General features: G+C 52.2%; 2 protein-coding genes across 2 annotated transcripts in view; one reads left to right on the forward strand and one right to left on the reverse strand.

The window, feature by feature from the left end:
- On the forward strand, positions 1 to 23,225 carry USP35 (ubiquitin specific peptidase 35; the record flags this gene model as incomplete). The annotated part of the gene is given in 11 exon segments (XM_006161904.2): positions 1 to 188; positions 1,679 to 1,811; positions 8,019 to 8,148; positions 8,527 to 8,628; positions 9,646 to 9,804; positions 15,653 to 15,846; positions 17,777 to 17,870; positions 18,677 to 18,783; positions 19,301 to 19,847; positions 20,418 to 21,194; positions 22,041 to 23,225. Coding segments are annotated over 11 exon segments (2,599 nt in total), but the record flags the coding sequence as incomplete, so codon positions are not given.
- A 2,643-nt stretch (positions 23,226 to 25,868) lies between these two features.
- Positions 25,869 to 27,505, reverse strand: part of GAB2 (GRB2 associated binding protein 2) — a 54,180-nt gene continuing 52,543 nt past the window's right edge. The window contains exon 9 of the mRNA XM_006161900.2: positions 25,869 to 27,420. Within this exon, the coding sequence (XP_006161962.1) occupies positions 27,277 to 27,420 (144 nt within the window). The 3' untranslated portion in view covers positions 25,869 to 27,276. The remainder of the gene's footprint in view (positions 27,421 to 27,505) is intronic.

Here is a 27,505-nt window from a genome sequence, read left to right on the forward strand (position 1 = left end):
GCTGTTCTGCCAGCAGCTGGTGCGCTGCCTGGGCCGCTTCCGCTGTCCGGCCGAGGGCGAGGAGGGCGCGGTGGAGTTCCTGGAGCAGGCCCAGCAGGTGAGCGGGCTCCTGGCGCAGTTGTGGCGTGCGCAGCCCGCCGCCATCCTGCCCTGCCTGAAGGAGGTGTTCGCAGTCATCTCCTGCACAGGTGCGTGCGCCAGTGGGGCGGGAGTGGGGACACGGTACGCACAGCCACGGGCCTGCGCGGGCGCGTAGGAGGGGCGCCGACCCCCCTGCTCAGGAGCACCTGCGCCGCCCATGGGACTGTACCTGTGCAAAGGGGGATGGGATGTTTTGGTGAGCTGTTCCTTATTTAAATAGTTGGCAAACCTACCCTGAGGGGCATGGCTTCTGGCGTGTGATGGAAGGGCAGGAAGGGGCACACTGCATGAAGTGGGAATGGGGAGCAGTGGAAGATGGGGGTCCTCATGGCCTTGTGAGTTGGATAGAAGCTGAGAGATTCGAGCTTGGTCTTCAGAGATCGGTAGCACCTGGCAGCAGGAGCAAGGCCCTCAGGGCCGGCAGAGGTGGTGGTTATGGGGCCTGCAGGTGTAACTCTGAAATGTCAAAGCTCCGTCCTGCACAGTGTGGAACTTGGACTGTGGAGTAAATTACTGAGCAGTGGTCCATGTCTTCCCTGATTCCAGGGCTGTAAGGGGAAGGAAAACCAATGCACTTCTTTTCTGGTGGAAAGAACAGCCACGGCTGTATGTTTAAGGACCTGGTCCTTATACAACTGGACAATGAATTTATCAAATTCATCAGTTTTTTAAAATTTTTTTGAAATTGTTCGAACTGTTCAGAAAATTTTTGATAAGACCTTTAGGTCTTTAGGTGGTTCCAGTGGGAGTGTCCTTCCCGGAAATCCCCATGGTCCTACCTTTTCTAACTGGCTCCAGTTATCTTCTCCCCTTTTTCTTTGGTCAGAAGACAAACCGACTTGCCAGAGAAAGCAAAAAAGTACCCCCCACGTGGGCATGATCACACCACAATCCCTTCTCCAGTGCTACCATCTTTTGTGGATCTTGGGCACACATGCATACGTGCCCAAAATGTTTCTCAGGCAGCTGGGTTTGGAACTCAAACTGCTCAGTCGCCATGTGGGATCCAGCTCCTGTAAATAACCACAGGCTACCAGCTGGCCTCACGATTCCTCTTTTTTTTTTTTTTTTTAGGGGACAGAGACAGAAAATGAAAAAGCACCCCCCGGGGTGGGGGATGGATACACTACAATTCCTTTTCCATTTACCTCTTGGGATTTTGGGCACACATACATCCAGTCAGTTTCTTTAAGTCTGGATCTGGGACTCAAACTGTCAGTCAAGTGGGATATAGTGCCGTAAGCACCACACCACCAGCTGGCCCTGCAGTGTTTCCTTTCTGAGGCCTGGCCCATGCACCTACATGTGGAGCTGCACCAGCACAGGACTGGGTACAGAGCAGTGCTGGTGAAAGTGTTTGAGTGCATGAGGTAAAAAGGAAGCAGGGGCCTCGACACTGGGGGGAAAGGAGGTGGGCCTGATATGCTTTTTACAGAGGCCTAGGCTAGCTCTTGGGCAGCTTGAGGGCCTGGGGTGGTGGCAAAGTGAGGGGCCTGCTTGCTTGCCTCGCTAAGCTCAGCTCAATGCCCTGTTCCAGAGGAGGAGCCACCATCTAGCGCCCTGGCCAGTGTAGTCCAGCACCTTCCACTGGAGCTCATGGATGGTGTTGTCCGGAACCTCAGCAATGACGACAGTGTGACAGACTCCCAGATGCTGACTGCTATCAGCAGGTGGGTGCCAAGGACTCCTCCTTCCTCACAGAAGCCCCTTCTACTGAGTGGAGGTGCTGGGCTAGATTTAGCATGAGGAAGCCTAGGCCCTCATGCTTGTTCAGGCCTCCCTATCTTTGTTACTCTAGAGGGCAAGTGCGTGAGGCCCCTCTGGTCATGCCACAATCCTTTATCGTCCAGTTCTCCATCCTATTGGGATCTAGGACACCTGTATGCCCAGTGTGAAGCCACTGGGGCCGGGACTTGAACCCTGACCAGCCATGTGGGATCTGTCTTCCTCTATACAGTGCTTAACCATTGTGCTATGGGGCCGGCCCTTGTCATCTTTTCTTGAGCCCTGCTCTGTTCCTGGCCCTGGCCTGGGCTGGATGTAGGGGGCACAGAGCTTTGCCCAGGCAACCTGTCAGTCTAGGTACTAGCTGTATCACCCTGGAAGTGCCAATGAATTTCTAGCCTCAGCTTCTCCCCTTAAAGGTGGAAATGGTGGATGTGCAAGAAGTCCTCAGGCTTCCATGGATGGAAGGTAAAAGTGTTTTAGGACATGCTTTCTGAGTTTGGCAAATAGTACAGGGAGTTCAGGTGTATTAGAGCTCACAGAGCCCTTGTGCATCCCCACTTTATTAGAAAGTGGGCATATATATCTGTGATCTAGCTGCACCTGGCTGTCTAATGACCACCTATCCTCATCCCTGCAGGTCTTGGCCTGTGCAGCCCCTGTCCACCTGGCATGCCTCCCTCTGCCGTTCCCTCCACTACCCACGTGCTGATCCACCATCTCTGTAGGGCCTTCTTGGGTTCCTTGTCTTTAGTGGATAAGACTACATCGGGGAAATACCAGGGAGTGGGATTACTGAGTCAGGCAGTAATTCCATTTATAGGTTTTTTAGACATCTCCATATTGTTTTCCGTAGTGGTTGTACTGATTTATGCTCCCACCAACAATGAAAGAAGGTTTCCTTTTCACTGCAGCCTCACTAGCACTTGTTTTTATTTTTTTGGATCATAGCCATTCTGACTGGAATTTAATGTTATCTCATTGTGGATTTGATTTTCATTTATTTTATGATAAGAGACATTGAACATTATTTCATATGCATTTTGGCCATTCATATACCTTTCTCAGAGAGTTGTCTGTTTAGCCGGTTGTGTGTGCAGTTGTCTGTTTGCCCAATTTTCAGTTGAATTATTTTGCAAGTGGACTGTTTGAGTTTCCTATGTATTATTTATTTATTTTTTAAGAATAAAAAAAAAAAACCTTCATTTATTTATTTTAATTTGACCAGAGAAGGATAGGGAGGGAGGAAGAGAGAAAGTAGAGAGAGAGCGAGCGAGAGCGAGAAAGCAAGCGTCCAGGTTTGGGACTCGAACTGCGGTCAGCCATGTGGGAGTCCAGCATCTGTAACCACCATGCCACCTGCCAGCCCTGAGTTCCCTGTGTCTTCTTATGATCAATTCAGTGTCTGAGGCATAACTTGTGAATATTTTTTCCCGATCTGAGTGCCATCATTTCACTCTAATAGTTGTTTCCTTTGCTGTGCAGAGGTTTTTAGTTTGTCTGCCTTTGGGATTATTGCCTGTACTTAAGTGTCATCTTAAGAAGTTTTTACTAGGATCAGCAGGTCGTGTAATGGTTAGGTTGCTGGACTCCCAAGTAGTTAACTGCAGTTCCAGTCCCAGACCCAGTGTGCTTAAAACTCATGCCAGTCATGTGTGTGCATGCCCACCAAAGATCCTGAGAGGTGAATGGAGGAGAAGGGATTGCGGCATGGCCATCCTCCCCAGGGGGTGATTTCTCATCTTCTCTCTGTCTCTCCAGTGAGTGTATGCAACCTATAGCAAAAACCTCTCTAAAAATAAATAAATAAATAAATCTTTGCCTACTCCAATGTCTGTAAGAGTTTTCTCTAAGTTTTCTATTAGTTGTTTTTATAGTTTGAGGCTTCACATTTAAATTTTTGATTCTTTTGGAGTTGATTTTTGTTAATGATGAGAGAGAGAGGTCCAGTTTCATTTTTCTGAAGGTGGATGTCTAGCTGTTCCAGCACTATTTGCTGAAAAGACTTTTCTCTACTGCATTGTCTTATACCCTTTGTCAAAGATTAGTTGGCTGGGGGTTAGCAGGTGGTGTGGTGGTTAAGGTGCTGTGGTTTGAGTCCCAGACCCAGAGGCTTGCTTTCTCACTTTCCCTCTCTCTCTGGTTAAAATAATAATAAAGTTAAATAAAAAAAAATTATTAAAAAAAAATCTGTACCATCAAAATGAATAGACAGAGACAGAATTAAAGAAAGCAATCTTATTTACAGTGGCCACAAAATGAGTAAGATACGTTGGAATAAGCCTAACCAAAGAGGTGAAAGACCTCTACCAGGAAAAATATAAAATAAAATAAAATAAAAAAATATGAAACAACAAAAAAAAGACATTCTGTGTTCCTGGATGGAAGAAATATAGTTAAAATATCAGTTCTACCCAAATTAATTTACACCTCGAGCATGATTCCAATTAAATTATCAATAAGATTCTTCACAGAAATAGATAAAACAATTACAGAATTTGTCTGGAATCATAAAAGACTTCTTATTGCCGAGACAATATAGTGCCAAAAAAAAAAAAAAAAAAAAAGTAGGCGTCTCACTACCAAACTTCAAAATATACTACAAAGCAGTGATAATCAAAACAGCATGGTACTGGCATAAAAATGGACACACAGACAGATGGAATGGGATAGAGAATCCAGAAATAAACCTCAGATCATACAGCAAACTGATCTTTTTATTTATTAAGAGTTATTTAGTTTTAATATTTTTCAATTCACTGTACAGCATGTGTGCTTCCCAGAGACAGAGAGACAGAGGGATAGTGAGAAAGCAAGCTGCTGGGTCTGGGACTCAAACTGAGGTCAATCATGTGGGAGTCCAGTGCCCTTAACCACTATTCCACCTGCTAGCCCTGATGCACAGATTTTTGTATGTTTTTGTATCCTGCTACTTTACTGAGTTCATCGCTTTGAGTCCTCTCCCCCACCCCCATAGATTCCTTTGGATTTTCTATGTTTATAATATCATCTGTGAAAAAGGACAGTTTAACTTCTTTCCTATTTGAATGGCTTTTATTTTGCTCTCTTATCTGATTGCATGGCTAATCTCTAGCAGTATGTTGAAAATGAGTGGAGAAAGTGCCTAACCTTGTATTGTTACAAGTTTTAGTGGGAAAGCTTTCAGCTTTTCACCATTTGGTATATTAGGAATTGGTCTGTCATAGATGGCTTTTCTTGCTTTGAAAAATGTCTTTTTTTTTTTTTTTTTTAATAGAGATTTTTCGCTATAGGGTGTGCATGCTTGGTGGAGAGCAGAAAGAAAGAAAGAGAGAAATGACCCCCCCCCCGGGGGGGTGGTGGTGGCCATGCTGTAATCTGGTGGCCTCCAGTCTCCTTTTGAGATCTGGGGCACACACACACCTGGTGTGAGTGTTAAGCCACCAGGTCCAGGACTCAAACTGTGGTCGACTATGTGGGAGTACAGTGATGTAACCATTACGCCATCTGCTGGTCCCTTGAGAAAGGTCTTTTCTACACCTGTTTTGCTGAGAATCTTGATCATGAAAGGGGGTTGTATCCTATCAAGTGCTTTTTCTGAGTCAAATCTATAGCTATGATGCTGTGGTTTTATCTTTCCTGCTGTCAATATGATGTAGTACATTTATTTTGCACACGTTGGACCATCCTCACATCTCTGGGATAAAGAACCTGGTCATGGTGTATAAATGTTTTAATGTGCTGTTGGAATTGGTTTGCTCGTATCTTTTTGAGGATGTTTACATTTGCATTTGTCAGAGATACTAGTCTGTAGTTTTCTTTTTTTGTTATATTCTTGTCTGCTTGTGGTATCAAGGTGATGGAAGCTTCATAGAATGAGTTTGGGAGGATTCCTTCCTTTTGGATCTTTATAAATAGTTTGAGGAGAACTGGTATTAGCTCTTCTGTAAAAGTTTTATAGAATTTAGAAGTGAAGCCATTGGGACCTCGATTTCTTTTTTCTTTTTGGTAGACTGTTTATTACTGATTTAATCTCATTGCTTGTTATTGGTCTAGTTAGAATTTCTATTTCTTCCTGTTTCAGCCTAAGTAACTTGTATGTGTCCAGAAATGTGTACATGCTCCTCTAGGTTTTCTAGTTTGTTAACATATTGTCACTTGTGGTAGTAGTATTTATTTTTGTATTTCTGACATATTGGTTTTAAGATTATCAGCTGTGTTACTGATTTTATCTATTTTATTTCTCATTTTTTTCTTGATTAGTCTAGCTATTGGTTTGTCAATTTTGTTTATCCTCCTAAAAAATCAGCTTGTTTCTTTTATTCTCTGTTTCACTTATTTTAACTCTAATCTTTTTTTTTTCCTTGTATTTTTTTGGGGTATTTTGTGGCTTTTCCAGTTTCTTTCTTATTTTTAGAATTAATTTTTATTTATGATTCTTATTTTTAAATTTTCTGTAGGGCACACGGACTCACCAGAGAAAGACAGAGGGAGAGGGAAAGTTAAAAGGAAGCCACCAAATCTGGGACTTGAACTGCACTTGGCCATGTTGGAGTCCAGCCTCCCAACCACCATGCCACCCACTGGCCCCAGCTTTTCCAGCTTCCTGAGATGTGACATAAGTTATTTATTTGCAACTTTCTACGTGTGTATGTGTGTGAGCATTGATTGCTATGAACTTTTCTTACAAACTTTCACTGTGTCCTAAAGGTTAGGGAGATTTGTGTGTTCATTATTGTTGGTTTCAATGAATCTTGATTTCAGTCTTAATTTTCTCTAGTTTGGAAGTCATTCAGGAGTAGGTGGCTTAGTTTCCATGTGTTTGTCTATTTTCCAGAGTTCTTTGTGTGGTTTATTTCAAGTTAATCCCATTGTGGTCAGAGAAGTTGCTGGATAGTCTCAATACTTTGAAATTTGTAAAGGCTTGTTTTGTGCCCTCTTAGGTGGTCAGTCTTTGAAAACATTCCATGTGGAGATGAGAAAAAAGTGTGTGCTGTTGGGTGAAATGTTCTATATATGTCTGCCAGGTCCATTTGGTTTATGGTATCAGTTAGCTCCTGTGTTTCTTTGTTTATTTTTTGTTTAGCTGATCTATCTGGTGGCAACAGTGGGGTATTGAAATCCCCAACAATTATTGTGTTGCAATCCATCTCTCCCTATATATCTAGCAGTCTTTCTTTTACATTTGGGTGCACCAGTGTTGGACACCTAACTATTAACAATTATTTTGTTGGTGAACCAATCCATTTAGAACTGTATTGTGCCCATTTTTGTCTTCTAACCATTTTTCTTTTTCTTTTTTTTTTCATTGAGAGGTGTTTTTAGCTATAGGGCATGTGCGCTCACCGGAAAGACAGAGTGAGACAGAGATAGAAAGCCAGAAATCATCCTCCAAAAGGGATGGCCACACCACAGTCCCTTTTGCGTTCTCCTCTCATGATCTTGGGCACGCACGCACACGTGCCAGGCCTGAGTTTAAGCCACCAGACCTGGGACTTGAACCATGGTGGACTACATGGCAGTTCAGTGACATAGCCATTACACTAACTGCTGGTCCCTCTTCTAACCATTTTTATATTAAACTATTTCGTCTGTATAAGTATTGCAACTCCAGCCTTTTTAATTTTTATTTTTGTTTCTTAAAACGACTTTTTCCAGCCCTTAGCTTTCAGTTTACGTGTATTTCTGTCAGTCAGATGTGTTTTTTTGTAAGCAACATAGAGAGGGTTCCTGTATTTTTATCCATTGAACCAATCCATGTCTTGGTTGGGGAATTCAATCTGTTAACATTCAGTGTTATTGCTCTTAATGACTGAGTGTGGACTTACCCCTTATCTTTATAATATCTCTGAGAGGGAGGCATTTTTCTTATTCTGTAGAGGAAGAAATTGAGGCTCAGAGAGGGGAAGTGCAGTTTTTGGACTTGCACAAACCAGAGCTTCCAACCTAGGGAAGAGGCCAGGCAGAGGCAGCTATAAAGCCCTGTCCTGCCAATGTAGGCCAGGTGGTGGGGGTTGAGGCTTGGGGTGCTTTTGTATTTCCTGGAGGGGTCTTGTTCATCCCACAGACTCCAGGGATGCTTTGTGCAGATGTGAGTCAGTGTGGGCATTTGGGACCACATGGCTCATCCCTGGGCTGCCCTCATCCCTGCATCACTGTTGCTCCCTCTCCAGGATGATCGACTGGGTGTCCTGGCCCCTGGGGAAGAACATTGACAAGTGGATCATTGCACTGCTGAAAGGCCTGGCCGCCGTTAAGAAGTTTAGCATCTTGATCGAGGTTTCACTTGCTAAGATTGAGAAGGTCGGTGGTCCCCTTTCCTGTTTGTCCCCTGCCAGGGCAGTGCAGGTTTGGGAGGCAGAACACTGGGGCTCCACCCAGGTGTTGTGTGACCTGGGACCATTCATGCCCTTTTCTGGGCCTCAGGTTCCCTCCCTTCATTTCTCTGACCACTCTTTTGAGTCCATGTACTGTTGACTGTCACTTTTGGTCTGTGCACCTGTCTATCCATTAGATATCTTTCTTGCTGTTGTCTGTTCTATTGTCTGTTCATGTATCCAGGTCTGGGAGCCCTCCATGATCTTGCTCCTGTGGGGTCTGCTGCTTCAACTCTGGCATGTGGCTGCACTGGGCCTTGGGCAGCCATGACTGGGGGAGTTCTGACCAGGGACTCTTTTCCAGGTTTTCTCCAAGCTGCTGTACCCCATCGTCCGGGTAGCTGCCTTGTCGGTTCTCAAGTACATGCTCCTGACTTTCCAGCACTCCCATGAGGCCTTCCACCTGGTAAGGGCCTCTGCCACTGGCCAAGGATCCCCTGCTTCCCTGGCCTGGCCTGGGAGACTGGATATGCTGTCCATGTAGTGGGGAGAGGGGTCGGGACGTGTAGCTCCTGACCACAAAGCCCTGGATGTTAGGACTAGAGTTGGCCTGAGGCTCATCTTACAGATGGAAAACAGAGACTGGGCGATTAGTATGGCTTCCACTCATGCTCACGGTTTTGTGATGGAGCCTAGAATGATGACAGCTAATGTGGTTCAGGGCCAGCTTCGTACCAGACATAATGCAGAAGACAGTATATGTTCATTCGTTTAACTCCTGGAAGGAAGCCTATTTTTCTCCTTCAGTCCTCCTGCTTCCAGTTCCTGTGGCCTGATACTGTCTGTCATGGCGACACAGCACAGTATGAGGTGGACCTGAGAGGCAAACCTCCATACACTGGGGAAAGACACGGGCTCTCATGCAGGCAGACCTGGCTCAGACCCCAGCTCCTCCCACCGCCCACAGTGACATCCTCAGCAAACTGTTGGGTTGTTGGAAAAGTCATGATGCTTTTTTGGGTAGAAAAAGTATGTTATGACTTTTTCCAACAGTCCAATATATATAACCTGTCTCACTTCAACATCGTCATCTGTGAAATAGGGACGGTTACTGTGCTGTGCGAGGCCCTTGTGAGGATGAAGTGCTTGCCTCCTGCATGTGTAAGAGGGACCACAGCCCTAGCATTGCTCCTGGTTGGTGGAGATGCCTAGGTTACTCAGGCCTGCAGGCTCAAGGAGCAGCTCTGAGAGGTTGTCTGAGGCCAAACAGAGGGGGCTTGGCCTCCCCTCAGCTGTGAGGAGGGTGTTACCGATCCCATTTTACAGATGAAGAGACCGAGGCAGGGTGTCCAAGGTCATGTCTTAGAAAGCAAGTTTCGTGGGTAAGGGAGATGATGGTTGGGTGGGGGAGACCTGCCTGCCAGCTCAGGGTGCTTTGTGCCACTGGGACTATGTGCTGAGCCCACCTGCTCTGCTCTTGCAGCTTCTCCCACACATCCCCCCCATGGTGGCCTCTCTGGTCAAAGAGGACTCGAACTCGGGGACCAGCTGCCTGGAGCAGCTGGCAGAGCTTGTGCACTGCATGGTGTTCCGCTTCCCGGGTTTCCCGGACCTGTACGAGCCTGTCATGGAGGCCATCAAGGTGAGTGACGATCCCCCACTTGCCCCTTGCCCACTTAGAAAGAGGTGCCTGTGTTGGCCTCACTCAAGGATGTACGATGGCTTGGCGGCAGCCACCCTTCATTAGGTCATTGGCTGTCTCCCATCACCTCCTGGGTCCCTCCTTTTTTCCTTCCAAATGAGAGGGAAGGGGTGAGGGAAGGGCCTAGAGACTCGAGCAGGTCCTCTTGATGGAATCTCATCCCAGCCTCCCCCTTAGCCAGGACCGAAGGCACGCACCGCCATGCCCACCCTACTGAGGCTGCTCAGGGGTTTGAACTCAGGCCTCCCACATGGCCCCTGTCTCATACAGCTGTGCTGAATTGTGCAGTGGGCCCCCAGGCATCTCCAGGTGTACCCATTGCCCAGATGAGTCACTTCTGGTGCTTGCTCTGAGCCTGAGCATTTGCTGTTCTAACTATAGATCCTTAATCTGCCTGGATCACTCGTACTTGTCTGGGCTCCGTGCAAGTGTCACCTCCCTGAGGAGGCCTCCCTGATAATTCCCAGTAGCCCCCCAACCTCCCAACACACAACAGGCTGTATCAGGCTCTTTTTGGGCTGTTACATCCCTGACACGTCCTTGTCACATGTTGTCACTGTGCATGTGTCTCTGGCGCACCAGACTGTGAGAACTCCAGAGCAGGGAATGTTCTGATTGTTCACATGACTTTCCTAATGCCCTGCTGAGTGCCAGGCCCTGCTGGGAACTGGGACACAGGCATGAGGTGGACCGAGGCTCTCCCATTGAGAAGCTTTTAGCCTGGTACAGGTGGCAGACCTGTATTCCAGAAACTTGGATGTCAGCAGCTCCCAAAAATGAATATAGTGGTTGGCCTGGGAGCAGGAGTTGGAGAGGGAAGGATCCTCTCCGGTAGAGAAGGAGGCCACACAGGAAGGGAGCCCCACATCTGACAGCAACTGGCATCTGCTGATGGATGCCTTGATAATGCTCAAGGAAACTGTGAAGTAGATACTGCTGTTGCCACCTGACAGATGAGGAAGAGGGGAGGTGGAAGGTTAGGTCACTTATGCAGTCCCGGAGACCGTGAAGGATGTAAACAGGCTCTGCCAGTGCCTGATAGAAGAGGCTTCTCTGGGTGTGGGTGGCCTTCAGAACCTCTGGTCTGACGTCCACTTCTGCAGCTCAGCAGACGAGAACCTGCATAGCCTCCCGCTGCAGCAGACCTAGAGATGCTTGTTCAGATATAACACACATCTTTTTAAATATATAGCTGAGCTTGCGAGAAAATAAGGGGGAATCTTCAGGGGCCAGAAAGGAAGAGGAAACTAAAATCTAAAACGGTAAGTGAGAAATGATGTTCTTCTCTGGGGTGAGAGAGGGAAGATGAGGTGCCCAGCTTCAATCACCAAGGATAAGGGAAGTGAGGCTTGAGGCCTTTACTCAAGATGCCCAAAAGAAAAACCAGGACCTAAGAAAGGCTTTTACCACAAGTGGAAGAGTGATCAGGAAAAACTATGCAATAAAGCCATAAAGTTAAAAAAAAAAAAAAAAAAAAAAAAAAGATGTTCCACCAAAGATGAGTTTATCATCCAAGAATTAGAAAACCGAAAGGGGGCCAGCAGGTGGCATAGTGGTTACGGTGCTAGACTCTCACATGTCCAACTTCAGTTCAAGTCCTGGTCCCGGTGGCTTGAAACTCATGCTGGGCTCGTGTGCATGCATGCCCAAGATCCTGGGAGGAGAATAGAGAAGGGATTGGAACATGGCCATTCTGTCTGTCTGTCTCTCTGGTCTCGAGTGAGCACATGTGCCCTATAGCAAAAACCTCTCTTAGAAAAACAAAAAAGGGAAAAAAAATGAGACAAGCTACCGTGTGTGAGAATGGATGCCACAAACAAAAATTCTGCCATTTCCCTGAATCTATCTTTTTCAAACTTAAAATAAGAGGTTTAATAGAGCTAACCTCAGTGAAAGGGGTTCCTTCGATAGGTATATGAGCTCCCTGTCACTGCAGGTGGACAAGCAGAAGAGACAGGGCTTCTCCTTGGGTTGGTACCAGGCTTTCAAGCATCACAGGCAGATCTGAGCCTTTGGGACCATTCTCTTCATTTCCCGCTAGATGGTGAACTTGTTTATGACCACGTTTTGATCCATGTTCTCCAGTAAGCATGAGGGGGTGGTCTGGACTGTTACTGGATCATGACTGCACTGTGACAAATGCTGTGATGAATGGGTGAACAGACGACAGGGAGCCTGGTCCTGTCCTAGGTGTGTGAGAAACCCAGGCTGAGTGAGACCCAGGCTTTGCCCGCCAGGGACTGATGGTCTGCTTGGGGAACAAGGACAGTCTGCAGAATGCCTGCACAGCGGTGCAGGAGCTAGGCTTTGTAGAACAGGTACTGATAGCATAGTCCCCCACCCCCCAGGAGGAGATCCTGGGGGGTTTTATAGAGAGGTCATGTGGGGATTAGCCTTTGGTGGATAGACCTTGGACCGGCAGGGGGGGCACTCCAGGGGAGTCGGGGAGAGCCCGAGGTGGAAACAAGCAGGTCCTGTCTGGTGATCGCGTCAGCAGAGTTGGGGGGATGGAATAGGGCTCAGCTGCTCTTATTCCTACTGGTCTGCGCCCCCTAAGTGTCTCCACCCAAGAACCTGACGCCTGGCGTGAGGCGGCTTTCCTGAAGCAATCCAAGGTGCGCTCTGAGTTTCTTGATCTCCTTTGATTTCAAAGACTCCCGTGTATACTTCAAACAAATGTCTGTTTCTTTCATACAAATGTTGTTTTCTCTGTTGAATGTCAGATGGAAGCTTCAATACCCCATGGGACAAGTCATTTGGAGGGCCAAGGCAGGCAATGATAGGATTTTGTCGTTTATGGCAATTCTTTCACATGCATCCTACGAGTTCATTTTTGTATACACATACGTTTGTAAGTAAGTTCTGGAAAGTTCTCCTGTGTATGCAGACATCTCAGGGTACAGCAGTTTCTCTGGGAGCTGTGGCCCTTGTTAGGGGAGCCATCATATAAGTTTTCAGCAACATTAGGAAATGGAGAGTTTTTGTTTTATTTTCCTGGGGGTACAAAGTTACCTCATTTGGGGGAACGATGGCATTTTTTTTTTTTCTGGAGAGGTTTTTGCTATAAGGTGCGTGTGCTTGCCAGAAAGACAGAGACAGAGAGATAGAAAGCGAGAAATCACCCCCTCAGGAGGGATGGCCACACCGTAATCCCTTCTCCTTTCTCCTCTCGGGATCTTGGGCACGCACACACACGCACCCAGCGTGAGTTTAAGCCACCGGGTCTGAGACTCCAACCGCGGTCGACTACATCGAAGTCCAGTGACATAGCCATTACGCTAACTGCTGGTCCCCAACGATGGCATTTGATGGCCTTATTTTCTAGTGTGGCTATTTTTGTGTCTTTGGGCATACATTTGAGGTGGGGAGTTCTGCCTGTCGGCCTTTTTGTCCATTCAGGCTGTAGGGGGACTGGATAAGGTGTAATGTTGGGGGAAGGAGCTGAGGGACGATGCCGAGTTGTATCTTCTTACCTCCCCTCTGGTAGCATTTTGGTTGTGTTCAGGGAGTTTTTGGTTTTATTTGTTTAAAATCTATGAGTGTCGACGAGTCATCTAAGTGATCCTGGAAAAGGAGTGAGCAAAAATGTTTACTACTCCTTGAGCAAGATCTTCACACTAGCCAGAGGTCCTGAAGGGGCAGTCAGGGCTTGGGTGCTAAGCTGTTTTATTTACTTCGTTTTTGAGAGATTTTTGCTATAGGGCACATGTACTTGCCAAAGAGACAGAAAGCGAGAAATCACACACCCACCCACCCTGTTGGGAGGCGGGGGATGCCACACCACAATTCCTTCTCCTCCATTCTCCTCTTGGGATCTTGGGTACACGCACACATGTGCCTGGTGTGAGCTTAAGCTGCCGGGTCTGAGACTTGAACCGTGGTTGACTACATGGGAGTCAGGCAATGTAACCATTACACCATATGCTTGTCCTTAAGCTGTTTTATTTGCCAGATGATGAGTGAGGGAGTTAGGGGGTGGGGGAGGGAGAGAATCTCCCAGTGGTGCCTGATCACATCATAAGTCATTTTCCTCTGTGCTCCAGCCGGTCAAGATCTTGGGCATGTCTGTAGCTGGTGGTTTTTCAGGACACCAGAGGCCAGGACTTGAACCCTGGTCAGCCATGTGGAATCTGGCTTCCTCTGAGCAGTGTTTAACCATTGTGGTATAGGACTGGCCCTCTGAGTTGGTTTGGAACCTCTGTGGAGCCTTTTATGAAGCTATGGCCCTGTGCTAAGGATCTGGAAACAGCCCTGGGGCCAGAAGAACTGTTAGTTATGGCACTCAGGTCTATTAAGGAGTGCTATAGGATGCTATTTTTTTTTTTTTACTTTAAAAAAAAAAGATTTTTAATATAAGTTTTTGCCTTAGGGTGTATGCATTTGCCAGAGAGAGAGAGACTGAGACAGTGAGAGGGAAGGCAAGAAATCACCCCCTCCACCCACCGAGGGATGGCCACACTGCAATCCCTTCTCCTCTCTTCTCATTCTGGGATTCGGGGCACACATGTACATGTGCCCAGCGTGTAAGCCACTTGAACTGTGGTCGGCCCTGTGGGAGTCCAGTGATGTGACTGCTCTGCCATCTGCTGGCTCCTTAGGTGGTTTTCTTTAAAACTGTCAGTAGCAGAACTGGTACCTTGTGGTAGTATTCTAGATACAGCTGTTTAGTGTGAAAGAGGACAATGAATGGAACAGCCTGGTAATATGTGAGCCTTTGGCCAAGAACCCCCATCCTGGACCTCTGGGATCCTGACCAAAGAATCAAGTTCTGGGGGTAACTATTTTTGAAAGTTGAGTCTGCAAACCTAAAAGTAGATGAATGGGCCATTTGGTGGTTGGGGCAGTGGATCTTATGTGGCTGGCAGTGTGGCTCTCTTCCAGACTTAGCAACTGGACAGATATACCATGTATGTGAATGTGTGTGCCCAAAATTCTGAGAGAAGAATGGAGGAGAGAGATTGTGGTGTGGCTATCTCCCTGGGGTGGGGGTAGGGAAGTGGGTGCTTTTGCAATTTCCCCTCTCTCCCTCTCTATCTCTGGCAAGCCCATGCACCCTATAACAAAATAAAAAAGTTATAGAAGTAAGCGAGGGCCTGGCAGGTGTCATGGTGGCTAGGGTGCTGGGTTCCCACATGGCTGACTGGTTTGAGTCCCAGACCTAGTGGCTTTCTTTCTCATGTTACTTTCTCTCTCTTTGGTCAAATAAAATAATAATTATTTTCTTCTTAAAGAAGTAAATAGATACAGAAAATAGAAACAGGAACATTACTGTGTGCAAGCCCTGTGGAGGTATAGAATGACAAGCTGATAGAAGGTAGGAGTAGCCCCACTTCACAGATGAGGAAACTGAGGCCCCGAGAGGTTAGCTGTCGAGTCAGAGATGCTCACTGAGCAGGGCCAGGCAGTGAGGACGAGAGGCAGGACTAGAACTGGTGGGTCGAGCCAGTGGCCGGAGTGGTCACGCTGTAGTCCACCATACCCTGGGCCCTTCAGTGCACGTGCCAGTTCTTCACTTACTGCTTTTCCTCTGAATTTTTGTCTTCTCATCTACAAATGGAAATGGTACTCTACCTTAAGGTAGGTGTGACATGAAAGGTCATGTGGCGGGCCCACAGATCAAGAAGAGACATGTTGTGAGTTTGTGAGCAAGAGGCTGTTCACACATCTCCAAACATTTGTGCTGGGGGAGGGTATGGGGTTGACTCCAATCCAGGAAGGCCTCTTGGAGGTGATGCCTTTCGAGCTGACTGAGCTAGGCTCCCACTGTCCTGCCTGCTCCCTCCCTCAGGACCTCCATGTTCCCAATGAGGACCGGATCAAGCAGCTGCTGGGGCAGGATGCCTGGACCTCACAGAGGAGTGAGCTGGCTGGCTTCCACCCGCGGCTTGTGGCCAAGTCAGACACAGGCAAGATCGGTCTGATCAACCTGGGCAACACGTGCTACGTGAACAGCATCCTTCAGGCTCTGTTCATGGCTTCCGAGTAAGGGCTGCGTGGTTCTGTCTGACCCATATCTCTCATTGGGGTCCCTGGGGGAAGGGGTGGGGGGAGGAGAGCCTGCATGATTGGTGGCACGGTCCCCTGAGGTCTGGGTACAGGATAGGAACGTGAAGGGTCCTGGGAGCCTCTAGGGCGGCCTATGTCTTCTCGAGTAGAGTTGCCACTCATTGTGGCATTAGACATTGTTCGTTTTCTCTCTCTCTCTCAGCTAGAGGGCATGCGTGTGAGACAGGGAGAAAGGAAAGACCCCTCCCCCCCATGGGGCATGGGCACAGCACAATCCCTTCTCTTCCAGGTTTCCGTCCTGGTGGGATGTTGGGCAAGCACTTGCACGTGCCTGGCATGTTTTTGAAGCCACCAGGGCAGGGATTCAAACTGCGTGGGTAGCTGTGTGGGATCTGGATGCCTTAATCACCAGGCCACATAGCTGGCCCAGTTTTTTTTTTTTCTTTTTAAAGGGAAAGGTAATTTATTAAGTAAAAGTGAACTCCTGAGAGAGAGGAGCCAGCCTGAACAGAGTGGCTCACAAGGTCCCAGCTTTCTTTTTAAATGAAATACAATAGTTATTTTCTGTGACCTCCTATTTACCTCATGACTTGCTTAAAAAAATCACCAGAATTTTGAGGACCAGCAGGTGGTGTGGTTAAGGCACCGGATTCCCATGTGGCTGACTGGTTTGAGTTCCAGACCTTGTAGCTTGAAAATCGTGCCAGGTGTTTGGTCAAAATCCTGTGAGGAGAATGGAAGAGAAGGGATTACAGCATGGCCATCACCTCTGGAGGGATGATCTCTCATTTCCCTCTCTGCAGTGAGCACACATGCCCTATGGGAAGCAAAGCAAAACAAAACACCTAAAAAGAACAAAATGATGAGTTTCAGCTTAGATTTGGTGACTGTGAGCTTGGTTTGGGCTTGTAGTTCAGCCTCAAGCTGGCCTCCCCTCTTAGCTCCAGGCCCAGTGGGAGGAACTTGTGGCTGTGACTGCCGCACCCCCCCCCCCCCCGCCATTACTCGTTCTTTTAAGGTGCCAGGCAAAGGGTTCACTTTTTTTTTTTTTTCCACTGATGGTCTGTTGCAGACCATTACTTCCATGAAATACAATGAAATGACCAGATAAAAGATTACCTGCATGCCAGGTCATAGTAATGGTGAAAATTTCTAAGCACTCAAGTTCTGGGTTTGCCTTGTTGCAACCAGCCAATGGCCCATAATTGGAGTGGCCCTGTTCTGGGCAGTGAGCTCAATTGACAGAAACACAGGACTGACTGCAGAGTTGTTTGAGAGAGCAGGAGCCCAGCTAGGGCCTGAGAATCAGCTTGGTCCAGGCTACGTGGTGTCAGGGGTCCTCCCTGTCTGCCATGGGATCAGGTCTTGTCACTGGGGTGCAGCCTCTTCTTGCAGCATCCTTTGCCTTCGGCGAACTCTCATGTTGACCCATGCTGCCCTCATTTCAAGGCAGGACAACAGCTCTGGCTGGCTCTGGGCACAAGGGCTATGGGAGTGGGTTGGAACAAAGCCTGTTGCGCTGGTAGGTGTGAATGCCATTGTTGGGAGGCAAAGAGGGGGCATGTGAATGGCTGGCATGTCTGGGACAGTGTGGGCAGGGACTCAGCCGCATGCCCGAGCACCTCAGCCTTAGAACCCTGTGGCCACCAGGCCTTAGGATGCTGAGTCTTCCAATTCTGGAGTCATGGGTGTTAGAGCCAGAGAGGACTGTGGGGCCAACTTGCACCTGGTACCATCTGCACCAAGGCCAGGCTGCCTGTGACCTCAGACGCTCCTGTTCAAGCCATTGACCTGCTCTGCTTTCCTGGCCTCTGGCCTCGGTTTGAGCTAGAAACCATGGTCTCACTTCTAGCCCCGAGGCACCGAGTTCTCCTTGGGGCTGGGCTCACCCTCCTCTGTGCTGCAGCTTCCGACACTGTGTGCTGCGGCTGACCGAGAACAACTCTCAGCCCCTGATGACCAAACTGCAGTGGCTCTTCGCCTTCCTGGAGCACAGCCAGGTATGGGCGGGGTGGCGGGGGGCTGCGCCAGGCCCTGCACTGACCCCCTTCCCAGACCTGCCTGCAGCTGGCCTCGGCACTGCCTTCATGGAGTAAGCTGAGCCCTAGTCCATGCTGGGCCAGGCTTGTGGCCAAAGCCATGGGGTGACTCGGTGCCCTTGCTGGGCAGGAGGGGGAAGGCTTCCCCAGCCTCTGCCACCCTCATGCTGTGCATCCCAGATCTCCCTCAGAGGTTGGCCTGTTGCAGTAAGGTGTTGACTCATTTATCTGACATTTTTGAGCACCCATGTTTCTAGGCACCCTGTGGGCTCTGGGGGGGACACAGGTGTCTGAGCCACAGTGCTGGCTCAGGGCACTCCCATCTCAGTTGGAGATGGACCCGCAGAGAACATTGTCGTGCTTTCGGCAAAGATGGCGTGTTTGAGTGGACAGGGAGGCGGGGTGGGGGCGGGGAGGTTGATGAGGATGGAGGATGGAGGAGAGGCTGTTAGGAAGACCTCATGGGAGGTGACACTGCATCTGGATGTGTCCCAACTGGAGGGGGAGGTGTTGTAGAAATTGTGAGGTGTCAGGAAGAGCAGATTCCCAGAGCAAATGGTACTGGTCTGTAGATATGGTGCCTTGCTCAGGGCTGTGTAGATCATGGAATAGGATGGGTTGGGGCAGCTTGGAAGGGGAGGGACTTCAGCAAGGTGTGGTGAAGCGTGGGGCAGACCCAGACCCCTGGCCTTGTACACTGCAGAGCCAGCTGTAGGCTGGTGAGCAGCCTTCCGTTCCTGACCTCATCTTCCTCCTACCTGTTCCAGAGGCCTGCCATTTCCCCAGAGAACTTCCTGTCTGCATCCTGGACACCCTGGTTTAGCCCAGGCACCCAGCAGGACTGCTCGGAGTACCTGAAGTACCTGCTGGATAGGTAAGGGTGGCCAAGGCCCTGGCCCTGGTTGGGGGCCTCCAGATCTGGAGAGGGTTCCTGGAGGAAAGTCCTACCTTTGAGCTGTGCTGTTGCATTCTCCTGGAAACAGAGGTCCCACCTTGCACCCATGAAGGTGGGACGGGCTTATGTGCCGCAGGGGTGGTGGGCTGGTGCGAGGGAACCAAGAAGCTGCAGGGAAGGCTGAGTTCTGAGGGGTCCGTGTGCACCTCTCTTCAGTGCCCCAGAGGCGCTGCGCATGGATCTGGCAGGGCTCTGCAGCCTGTTGGTATGCCTGCGAGCCGGCAAGCGTGGTGTGTGTGCTGGCTCTGGGTGCACGTGTGTGGATGCACACTAGCATGCCATTTTGAACACGTGTGTATATTCCCTGTGCAGATTGCTGCATGCATGCATGTCTGTCTAAATGCATGACCAGCTGAGTCGGGTAGAGGGGCAGGAATGAGGAGAGTGCACGGAAGGGCCCTGGCGTCTGTACGTAGGCCTGTGCTCCCTGCTCCAGGCTGCATGAAGAGGAGAAAACGGGGACCAGGATCTGCCAGAAGCTCAAGCAGTCCAGCACGCCCTCCCCGCCTGAGGAGCCCCCAGGCCCAAGTCCAACCTCCGTGGAGAAAATGTTTGGAGGCCAGATAGTGACTCGGATACGCTGTCTCCGCTGCCTCGGTGTCTCCTCCCGGGAGGAGGCCTTCACGGACCTGTCTCTCGCCTTTCCTCCTCCTGAGCGCTGTCGTCGCCGCCGCTTGGGTTCCGTCATGCTCCCCTCAGAGGATGTCAAAGCTCAGGAGCTGTCGTCGCCACCCCAAGCCCAGGTTCCCAGCAGGACTGGGTCCAGGAGGCAAAGGAAACACTGCATCACTGGGGAGGCGCCCCCCACCGTGCTGGATGTGGGTGGAAGCCCTGGCTCCCAGGGACCTGGGGGGCAGAACCCGCAGGAGAAGGTGGAGAGGAAGGGGGAAGGGAAGGAGACTGCAGAGGAGGAGAAAGGGGAAAAGGAAGAGGAAGAAAGGGCCAGGGAGAAGGAGAAAGAGGAGGAGGAGGAGGAGGAAAAGGTGGAGAAAGAGCGGGAAAAGGAGGTAGAGAAGGAGCAGGAGGCGGAGCTACAGGAGGCGGGGAAGGAAGAGGACATCCTGGCGCCAGCACCCCGCACCGCTATAGCCACCACCAACTCCGGGGAGCAGGCATATGGGGCCGAGGGCTCCCGCTCGGTGCTGGACCTGGTCAACTACTTCCTGTCCCCCGAGAGGCTGACGGCCGAGAACCGCTACTACTGCGCGCCCGGCTCTCTCGCCTTTCCTCCTCCTGAGCGCTGTCGTCGCCGCCGCTTGGGTTCCGTCATGCTCCCCTCAGAGGATGTCAAAGCTCAGGAGCTGTCGTCGCCACCCCAAGCCCAGGTTCCCAGCAGGACTGGGTCCAGGAGGCAAAGGAAACACTGCATCACTGGGGAGGCGCCCCCCACCGTGCTGGATGTGGGTGGAAGCCCTGGCTCCCAGGGACCTGGGGGGCAGAACCCGCAGGAGAAGGTGGAGAGGAAGGGGGAAGGGAAGGAGACTGCAGAGGAGGAGAAAGGGGAAAAGGAAGAGGAAGAAAGGGCCAGGGAGAAGGAGAAAGAGGAGGAGGAGGAGGAGGAAAAGGTGGAGAAAGAGCGGGAAAAGGAGGTAGAGAAGGAGCAGGAGGCGGAGCTACAGGAGGCGGGGAAGGAAGAGGACATCCTGGCGCCAGCACCCCGCACCGCTATAGCCACCACCAACTCCGGGGAGCAGGCATATGGGGCCGAGGGCTCCCGCTCGGTGCTGGACCTGGTCAACTACTTCCTGTCCCCCGAGAGGCTGACGGCCGAGAACCGCTACTACTGCGAGCCGTGCGCCTCGCTGCAGGACGCTGAGAAGGTGGTGGAGCTGAGCCAGGGCCCGCGCTACCTCATCCTCACACTGCTGCGCTTCTCCTTCGATCTACGCACCATGCGGCGCCGCAAGATCCTGGACGACGTCGCCATACCCCTGCAACTGCGCCTGCCGCTGGCGGGAGGCCGGGGCCAGGCCTACGACCTGTGCAGCGTCGTGGTGCACTCGGGAGTGTCCTCGGAGAGCGGGCACTACTACTGCTACGCTCGGGAGGGCGCCGCCCGCCCCGCGCCTTCCCTGGGCGCCGCCGAGAGGCCGGAGCCCGAGAACCAGTGGTACCTGTTCAACGACACCCGCGTGTCCTTCTCCTCTTTTGAGTCTGTCAGCAACGTCACCTCCTTCTTCCCGAAGGACACGGCCTACGTCCTCTTTTACCGGCAGCGGCCCAAGGAAGGGCCGGAGGCTGAGCCCGGCTGGCCCAGGACCCGGGCGGAGCCCACTCTGCACAAGGACTTGATGGAGGCCATCTCCAAAGACAACGTCCTCTACCTGCAGGTGAGCAGCCAGGCGGTGGTGCTCCCGGCGGAGGGCCTCCCCCTGCGGCCTGGCCTAGAAGAGAGAGTCCTCCTCTCTCTGAGCCTGTGCTGTTTCTGATCCGTCCATCTCTGCCTGCTGCTCAATGCTGAGAACACAGGGGTGGCCCAGGCAAGTGTGGCCTTCCTGAGGGGACAGACACTGGACGGCTGTTGCAGGGGCATTAGTGAGTGTGCTGAGGGGGCAGCGCAGCTCTGTAGGAGTGAGACGTCGGGGAGTCAGGAGGCGATGCTCTGGGGGCCTGGGCCTTACCCCAGTGACCCTCCTGTGTGGCTGTCTGGCTCCATTCTTCAGAGTGAAGACAAAGCCCCTGGTAACCAGTCAGCAAGGGCCCAGCCAGCAGGGGGTCTGCGCCACAGATGGCCGGATAGCCACTCCAGGCCTATGGGCACCCCCACCCTCAGTCGGTGTTTGGTGTGAGGACGCTGGGCCCATTTCTACATTCCCCACGGCCACCCAGGTGAAGGGAGTCCCTGAGAGGCAGGCAGCCCACCACTGCGGCCAGGAGCTTGCGAGGGGTTTCTATGTGCTCGGCTGTGATTCCTGAAATCCCCAGACTTCCTGTTTCCTCGTGCCACCCCAGGCCCTTGTCAGCTCCTTTCCTCTAAGGGCCAGGAAGAGGGGGCTTTGGGGCCCAGGTCTGGTGTGGAGGGTGGGGCCGCCCCCCTATCCTGGTACTGGGCTGTTCTCTGTCCTGAGGCCCTGGGAGCCGCTCAACAGGAGTGTTGAGCTGGTGGCCCTGGGAGGGAGTAGAGGGAAGACCGGCTCCAGGGTCCGACTTGCCTCTCCCCACCCTCTGTGTTGCAGGAACAGGAGAAGGAGGCCCGGAGCAGGGCGGCCTACATCTCTGCGCTCCCCGCGTCTCCGCACTGGGGCAGGGGCTTCGACGAGGACAAGGATGAGGATGAGGGGTCTCCAGGGGGCTGCAACCCTGCGGGTGGCAATGGTGGGGACTTCCACAGACTGGTGTTCTGATGCGAGCCCTCCAGCCCACTCCCACCTGGAGACTGCTTAAGGCCAGGCCTAGGCAGGCCCAGGCAGAGCTGCTCTGTCAGGTGGGGTCTGAGGGAGGCCATGGAGGGCCCAGGCCTGAAGTAAGCCCTCCTGAGGGCACAGACGATGGAGAGGGGGCTTCTGGGACACCAGTCTTCAGCCTGAAGGGTACCAGGAGACTCGGACACGGAGGTGAGATCCAGTCCCTCTGTCCGGACCCTGGGCCCCGTGGATTGGTCCTATGAAGATTTCACACCCAAGTGTCCTGGTGAACTTAAAGCCACATGGACGGAGGCAGCCTGGACTTGCCCTTGACCACCCAGCGGCGTCTGTGCTGGAAGGCATGGTGGGCATGGGGCCCGTGGCTGGGCCGGGCAGCCGGTTCCAGTGCGCTCCCCATCGTGGGTGTGCCCTCCTGACCTCCCTAGAGGAAAAGCACAGCAGGACCTGAGCCCTTGCACAGAGAAGCGTTGGTGTCACCCGGCCATCCTCCTGATGGGGGGGGGGCAGTCAGAGAAAAGGTTTGTGGGTGCCTTTGGGGGCCAGCACCGTGTTCACGGTTTTGAGGCACAGGTGGGAGGCAGCCTGGAGCGTCTTGGAGCCCTGTCTCCCGCTCAGTTCTCCTCTGTCTCCCTCCCTTCCCTTCCATGAGCAGCGCTCAGCCCCCTCTCAGTGGGAGGCCCTTCACCCTGCACCCCTGACCCCCCAGCCTGCCTCAGTGCCTGAGATGCTGTCCCCGCATCCCCTCCCAGTGAAGGTAGGGTCCTTATCTTATTGCAGAGATGTCTGTTTCCCATGAAGCCTCATCAGTGCCCAGGAGGCTGCTGGCTGGGCTGTTCCTCTGAGCCAAGGGGCTGCTGGCGTTGTGAGAGCAGCCATACCTCAGGGTGGGTGTCTGGTGAAGCAGGATGCGACTTTGGGCCCTGCTGCCGCTCTAGTCCCTTTTCCATGCAGAGAGCAGACCCATGTTACCAAGAATAAAGTTCAGTTGTCTGAAGCCTGGGGCGATGTCGTTCTGTCTCGTGCTGTGTTGGCCGTACCCGGGGTTTTTCCCCAGCCTGGGCTGTCTGCTGGCACCCTAGACTGCTACTTGACAAGGTGAGGGCACACCCCTGCCCTGGTGATGGTGACACCAGCATGGAGGGAGGCCCCTGTGGTGCCGTGTGAAGGAGGGTGTGGCCTCGCAGAGGACGATAATGGGGTGCAATGGTGTTGGCAGAGGGAAGGGTGCACGGTCTGGACCTTCACTGATTGGGTGCTCCTGGAGCACCAACGGCTGGAGTTTCCAGATCCAGGAACCCTGGACTGCCCTAGTCACTGCTGGCTCTTTCCATCGAACCTGTCCCACCCCTCATGGGAGGAGACAGGGACAGATGGGTGCCGATGGTGTGACTGGGTATTCAGAGGTGTCTGCTGTAGGTGTTAAGTTCTGCCCAAGTGTCACAGAACCCTAAGACATTGGACTTGTGCCGTCTCGGGGACTTGAGCCATGTGGACTCCTTTCTAAGATGACTTTGCAGGTGCTGGCAGAGGGTCCTTTGTATAGCTGGGGACAGCAGGCTGGAAGGGGAGGAGGCCACACGTGTGCGCCCAGCCCAGCCTAGCCCCAGCTATTTCTCATGACAACGGAGCAGGCAGCCGATCAGCCTTGCCGGGGCTACTGGAGAGCTGGCCCTGAAGGGGTTTGCTGCGTATTTAACTGCAGCTGTCTGCTGCAGCTGCCCCCAGGACAGGGTGAGTACCAATCTGTTCCTAACCTAGCAGATAGACGGACATACAAACACACTGGTGCAGCCCGTGGTTTGTGTTTCTACGGGACTTTATTGTGTCCTGCTTCAACACCACAGTAGAAAGGGACCAGCAAGCTCTAGGCCTGTACCATGTGTCACCACAGCAAAACCACGACCCGAGAACAATTCCCCCCCACCCTGACCTACGGGATAAATACGTGTTACACTTTCTTAAAAAAAAAAAGAAAACAGAATAAATTAATAACTTAAGTGATTAGGCACCAACAGTGATTGAAAAAATTAAATGTCAATTCTAAACAGTAAAGAGACAAGAACATAAGACTGGGCTGCTGTTGCCCATCGTCTCTTCCCGATAAATAGCAACAATTCTGTGAGAAATGATTTCTAAATTTCAAGACACAAGTAGCCAACAAAGACACGAGAACACACAATCAGACAGTGCTTGGTAGCTTGAACCTCCAGGTCCCCCACAGTAGGTGGCACACCGTGAGCCCAGACTTCGGGGGGTCCCAGGAAGATGGCCCCTGTAGCACGGGCTTTCATGCTCATGAGGTCTGCTCACAAGGCTGGTGCTAGCTGCCCTCTGGTCCTGTATTCTAGAGCGCTCTCAGGGCTGGGCAAGGGGTGGCCGAGGCCTAGGGCCAAGACAAACTCCTTGGGAGAGGGACCCGAGGGCAGACTGGAGGAGAGCCTCTGCTTCCAAACTGCAGAAGGTTGTGCTTCAGTCCCAGAGTGGGTGTGTCAGGCGGGTTTCCAAGTATGGATGGGAGGATGGAGCTAGGAAGGGGGTGGGGCAGTGAATCGGTGCTGCCCATCCCTGGGGGTCCAGACTCAGGCAGGTGACAGAAGGGAGTCCTCTTAGAGCAGCTGAGCACCAGGGCCATCTAATCACCGATGGGCAAAGCAAGCTCCTAAGGAGACCCCACTCCCTCCAGGCTGCTGTTGCACTAGACTTCTCATCACTGGTGCAGAGGTGAGGTCAAAGTGGGTGAAGATGGCTCTGTGGGGAGCCCCAGGCAGGACGTGTCCCGGCATCTGTGACCGGCTGCGGAGGCATCCCATGCTGGGATCTCAGTCTTGCCAGACCAGGGGAGGTGGACTTTGACCCACAGGTATGCCCAAAGACCAGTTCTAAACTGAGTAGATGACCCTTGTTGAGGGTGGTGGGGTGGAATGTACCTGTTAGCCATGACTGATGAGAGAGCTGGGGGTTGAGTGGGGCTGTGCTCTCAACAGGCCCCTTGCTCTGGTTCTTTCCCTTCCGTCCCTCCTCCCAGCCCCTAAGGATTCCGGTAGTCCTCAGACCTGAGGGGGAGAAGTGTTCCTTGGACTCTGGGTCGGAACCTCCAAGCAGGCTGCACTCAGCATGGCACCTTGAGGTGCCAAGTATACAGGGAGGTGCCAGGTAAAAGCTCTGCCTCAGGGGCACCCTTGGAGCAGGCCTTCAAGGAACATAGTCAGGACTGGGCCTAGTGGACCAGCATCCTGCCCAGCACAGCCATGGCTGCCCCTGTTCTGTCCCCCAGGGGAACAGCAACACCTCTGAGTGGCCAGACCTGTTACCGAAAGACTTCTGGTCCCAAAGCACAGAGCTTTCCAAGTCTCTCCTTTCTTGCACCACTAGACCCACACCCTGCCTTTTCTAAGATCTGAGCTCCCTTCTCTGGCCCCTCTTCTTCCGGACTCTACCTCCTCTCTGTTCCAGCCTTGGGCCCCAACCTCTCAGGGAAGCAGTCCCCTTGCTCCGCACTCCGTCAGCATCTACGTCCCTCTGCCCTGACTGTCACTGCTGTCTTGTGTCCTTACTGACATCTATCTTCTGAAGTTCAGGGCCCAGGTCTGATGAGTTACCATGTTTTCTGCCTGCACCCAGGGCCTGGCCACGTCTTCTGAAGTTCAGGGCCCAGGTCTGAAGAGTTACTGTGTTTTCTGCCTGCACCCAGGGCCTGGCCACGGCAGCTCTTGGAGGTCTGTGGAGTGGATCTGAGTGGAAGGGGCGGGGGCAGGGGCCGCTGTACCAGGTACCCTTGTCTGGGGCCGGGCAGCTCAGAGAAGGCCAGGCTCTTGGTCTGAGACATGTGCGTGCTCACAGGAGTGAGGCGAGTGGGAAACACCCATGACATGGGGGGTGCTTTCTTGGAGAAAAGTCTGTCCTCCCTGTTACCTCCCCGCTCAAGTCCGGGTGGGACATTTGGTCTGCTCTGCTGCCTCTGCATCTGTTGACAATTTGGTTAAGAACTTAAAACAGAAACAACTCTGATCCCCTCCCCTAGGCCTGGGTCATGCTTTCCTTCCATCCCTGCTGAGCCCCGGGAGGAGAGGGCTGGCTTCTCTGTCCTCGTAGCCAAGGTTTGAGTCCAACGTGGCACCTGGAATGCTCGTGAGTGGCTCAAGGGGAGAGGACTTGAGAACACGGCTGGCCTCGTTCAGCCCCAGACCTGACTCCAGCTGTCCACCACATTCCACGTCGTCCTCTGGACCCTGCCCTGCTTACTGGCCTTCCGTCAGTCCTGGGTATGACCCTCGTGTTCCACCACACACACACTGCTTCCTTCACTCTGCCCACTCTGCACCCCAGCGCTCTGAGCCTCACCCCTCCTCTCACCCATCAGGTCACCTCTGCCCTGCTACCCTACTTACCTCACAGACTCGTGCCACAGCCCAGTCCTGGCCCTCTCTGCACCACCTCCACCCACGCCACGTTCCCTCTTCCCACACCACTCTCTGCTTCTACAGTGGGGCAGGGGATCCTGAGCCCCCTGTGCCTGTCACCCCAACCTGAGCTCACAGCCTTGCTCCATGCTGCCTCCCCCCCATCTCCACTTCCCCGTCTCGTCCTTCATCCTCTCCCACGTCACCACAGCTGCCATGACCTGGGCCTGGAAGTGGGGGCCCTGCAAGTGTCAACTGTCTTGCCTCTTGGGAGCTACTCCTTTGCCCTCAAGACCCTCCTGCTGTCCTGGACTGTTGCCTATGAGTGGCATGGCCTCTCCCCTGCCAAGAACGTCTATGTCCACTGGGCCATCACTCTTGGGGTGGTGAGAAGGGAATGGGGCTGGGAGCCTTCTCCCCCACAGAGGGCTGGGGGGGGCAGGTGGGTCCAAAGGACAGGCACAGCCAGGTGCTTTTTGGCAACAGCTCCTAACTAAGGGGCAGAGGCGGGGCTGCGTGGGCAGAGGACATCTCTCCGTCAGCCTTGGCCTCCCGAGAGTGGTGCAGAGTCCCTGATGTCAAATGCTTTGAAGGCTGAGAGTGGCAGAGGGGAGGGGCCGGCCCTGGAGCCGCAACCTCGAGCCCGATCACAGCTTGGCGCCTTTGGAAGGCTCCGAGGACTGCCGCACGTCTGTCCACTCCTGCATGGTGTTCTGCAGGGCCTGCGTCTTCTCTTTGTCCACCTGCACGTAGTCCACCTTCTCATCGGAGGTAACAGAGGATGTGGATGGCTGAGGGGACATGGAGAAGTGGCTGTGAGTGCCCAGGGAGGTGGCAGGGTCGGGGTGGGGGAACCTGGCTGCTGCCAGGGCATGG

This window comes from Tupaia chinensis, unplaced genomic scaffold (genome assembly GCF_000334495.1).
Source record: "Tupaia chinensis unplaced genomic scaffold, TupChi_1.0 Scaffold139431_1, whole genome shotgun sequence".
NCBI lineage: Eukaryota > Metazoa > Chordata > Mammalia > Scandentia > Tupaiidae > Tupaia > Tupaia belangeri.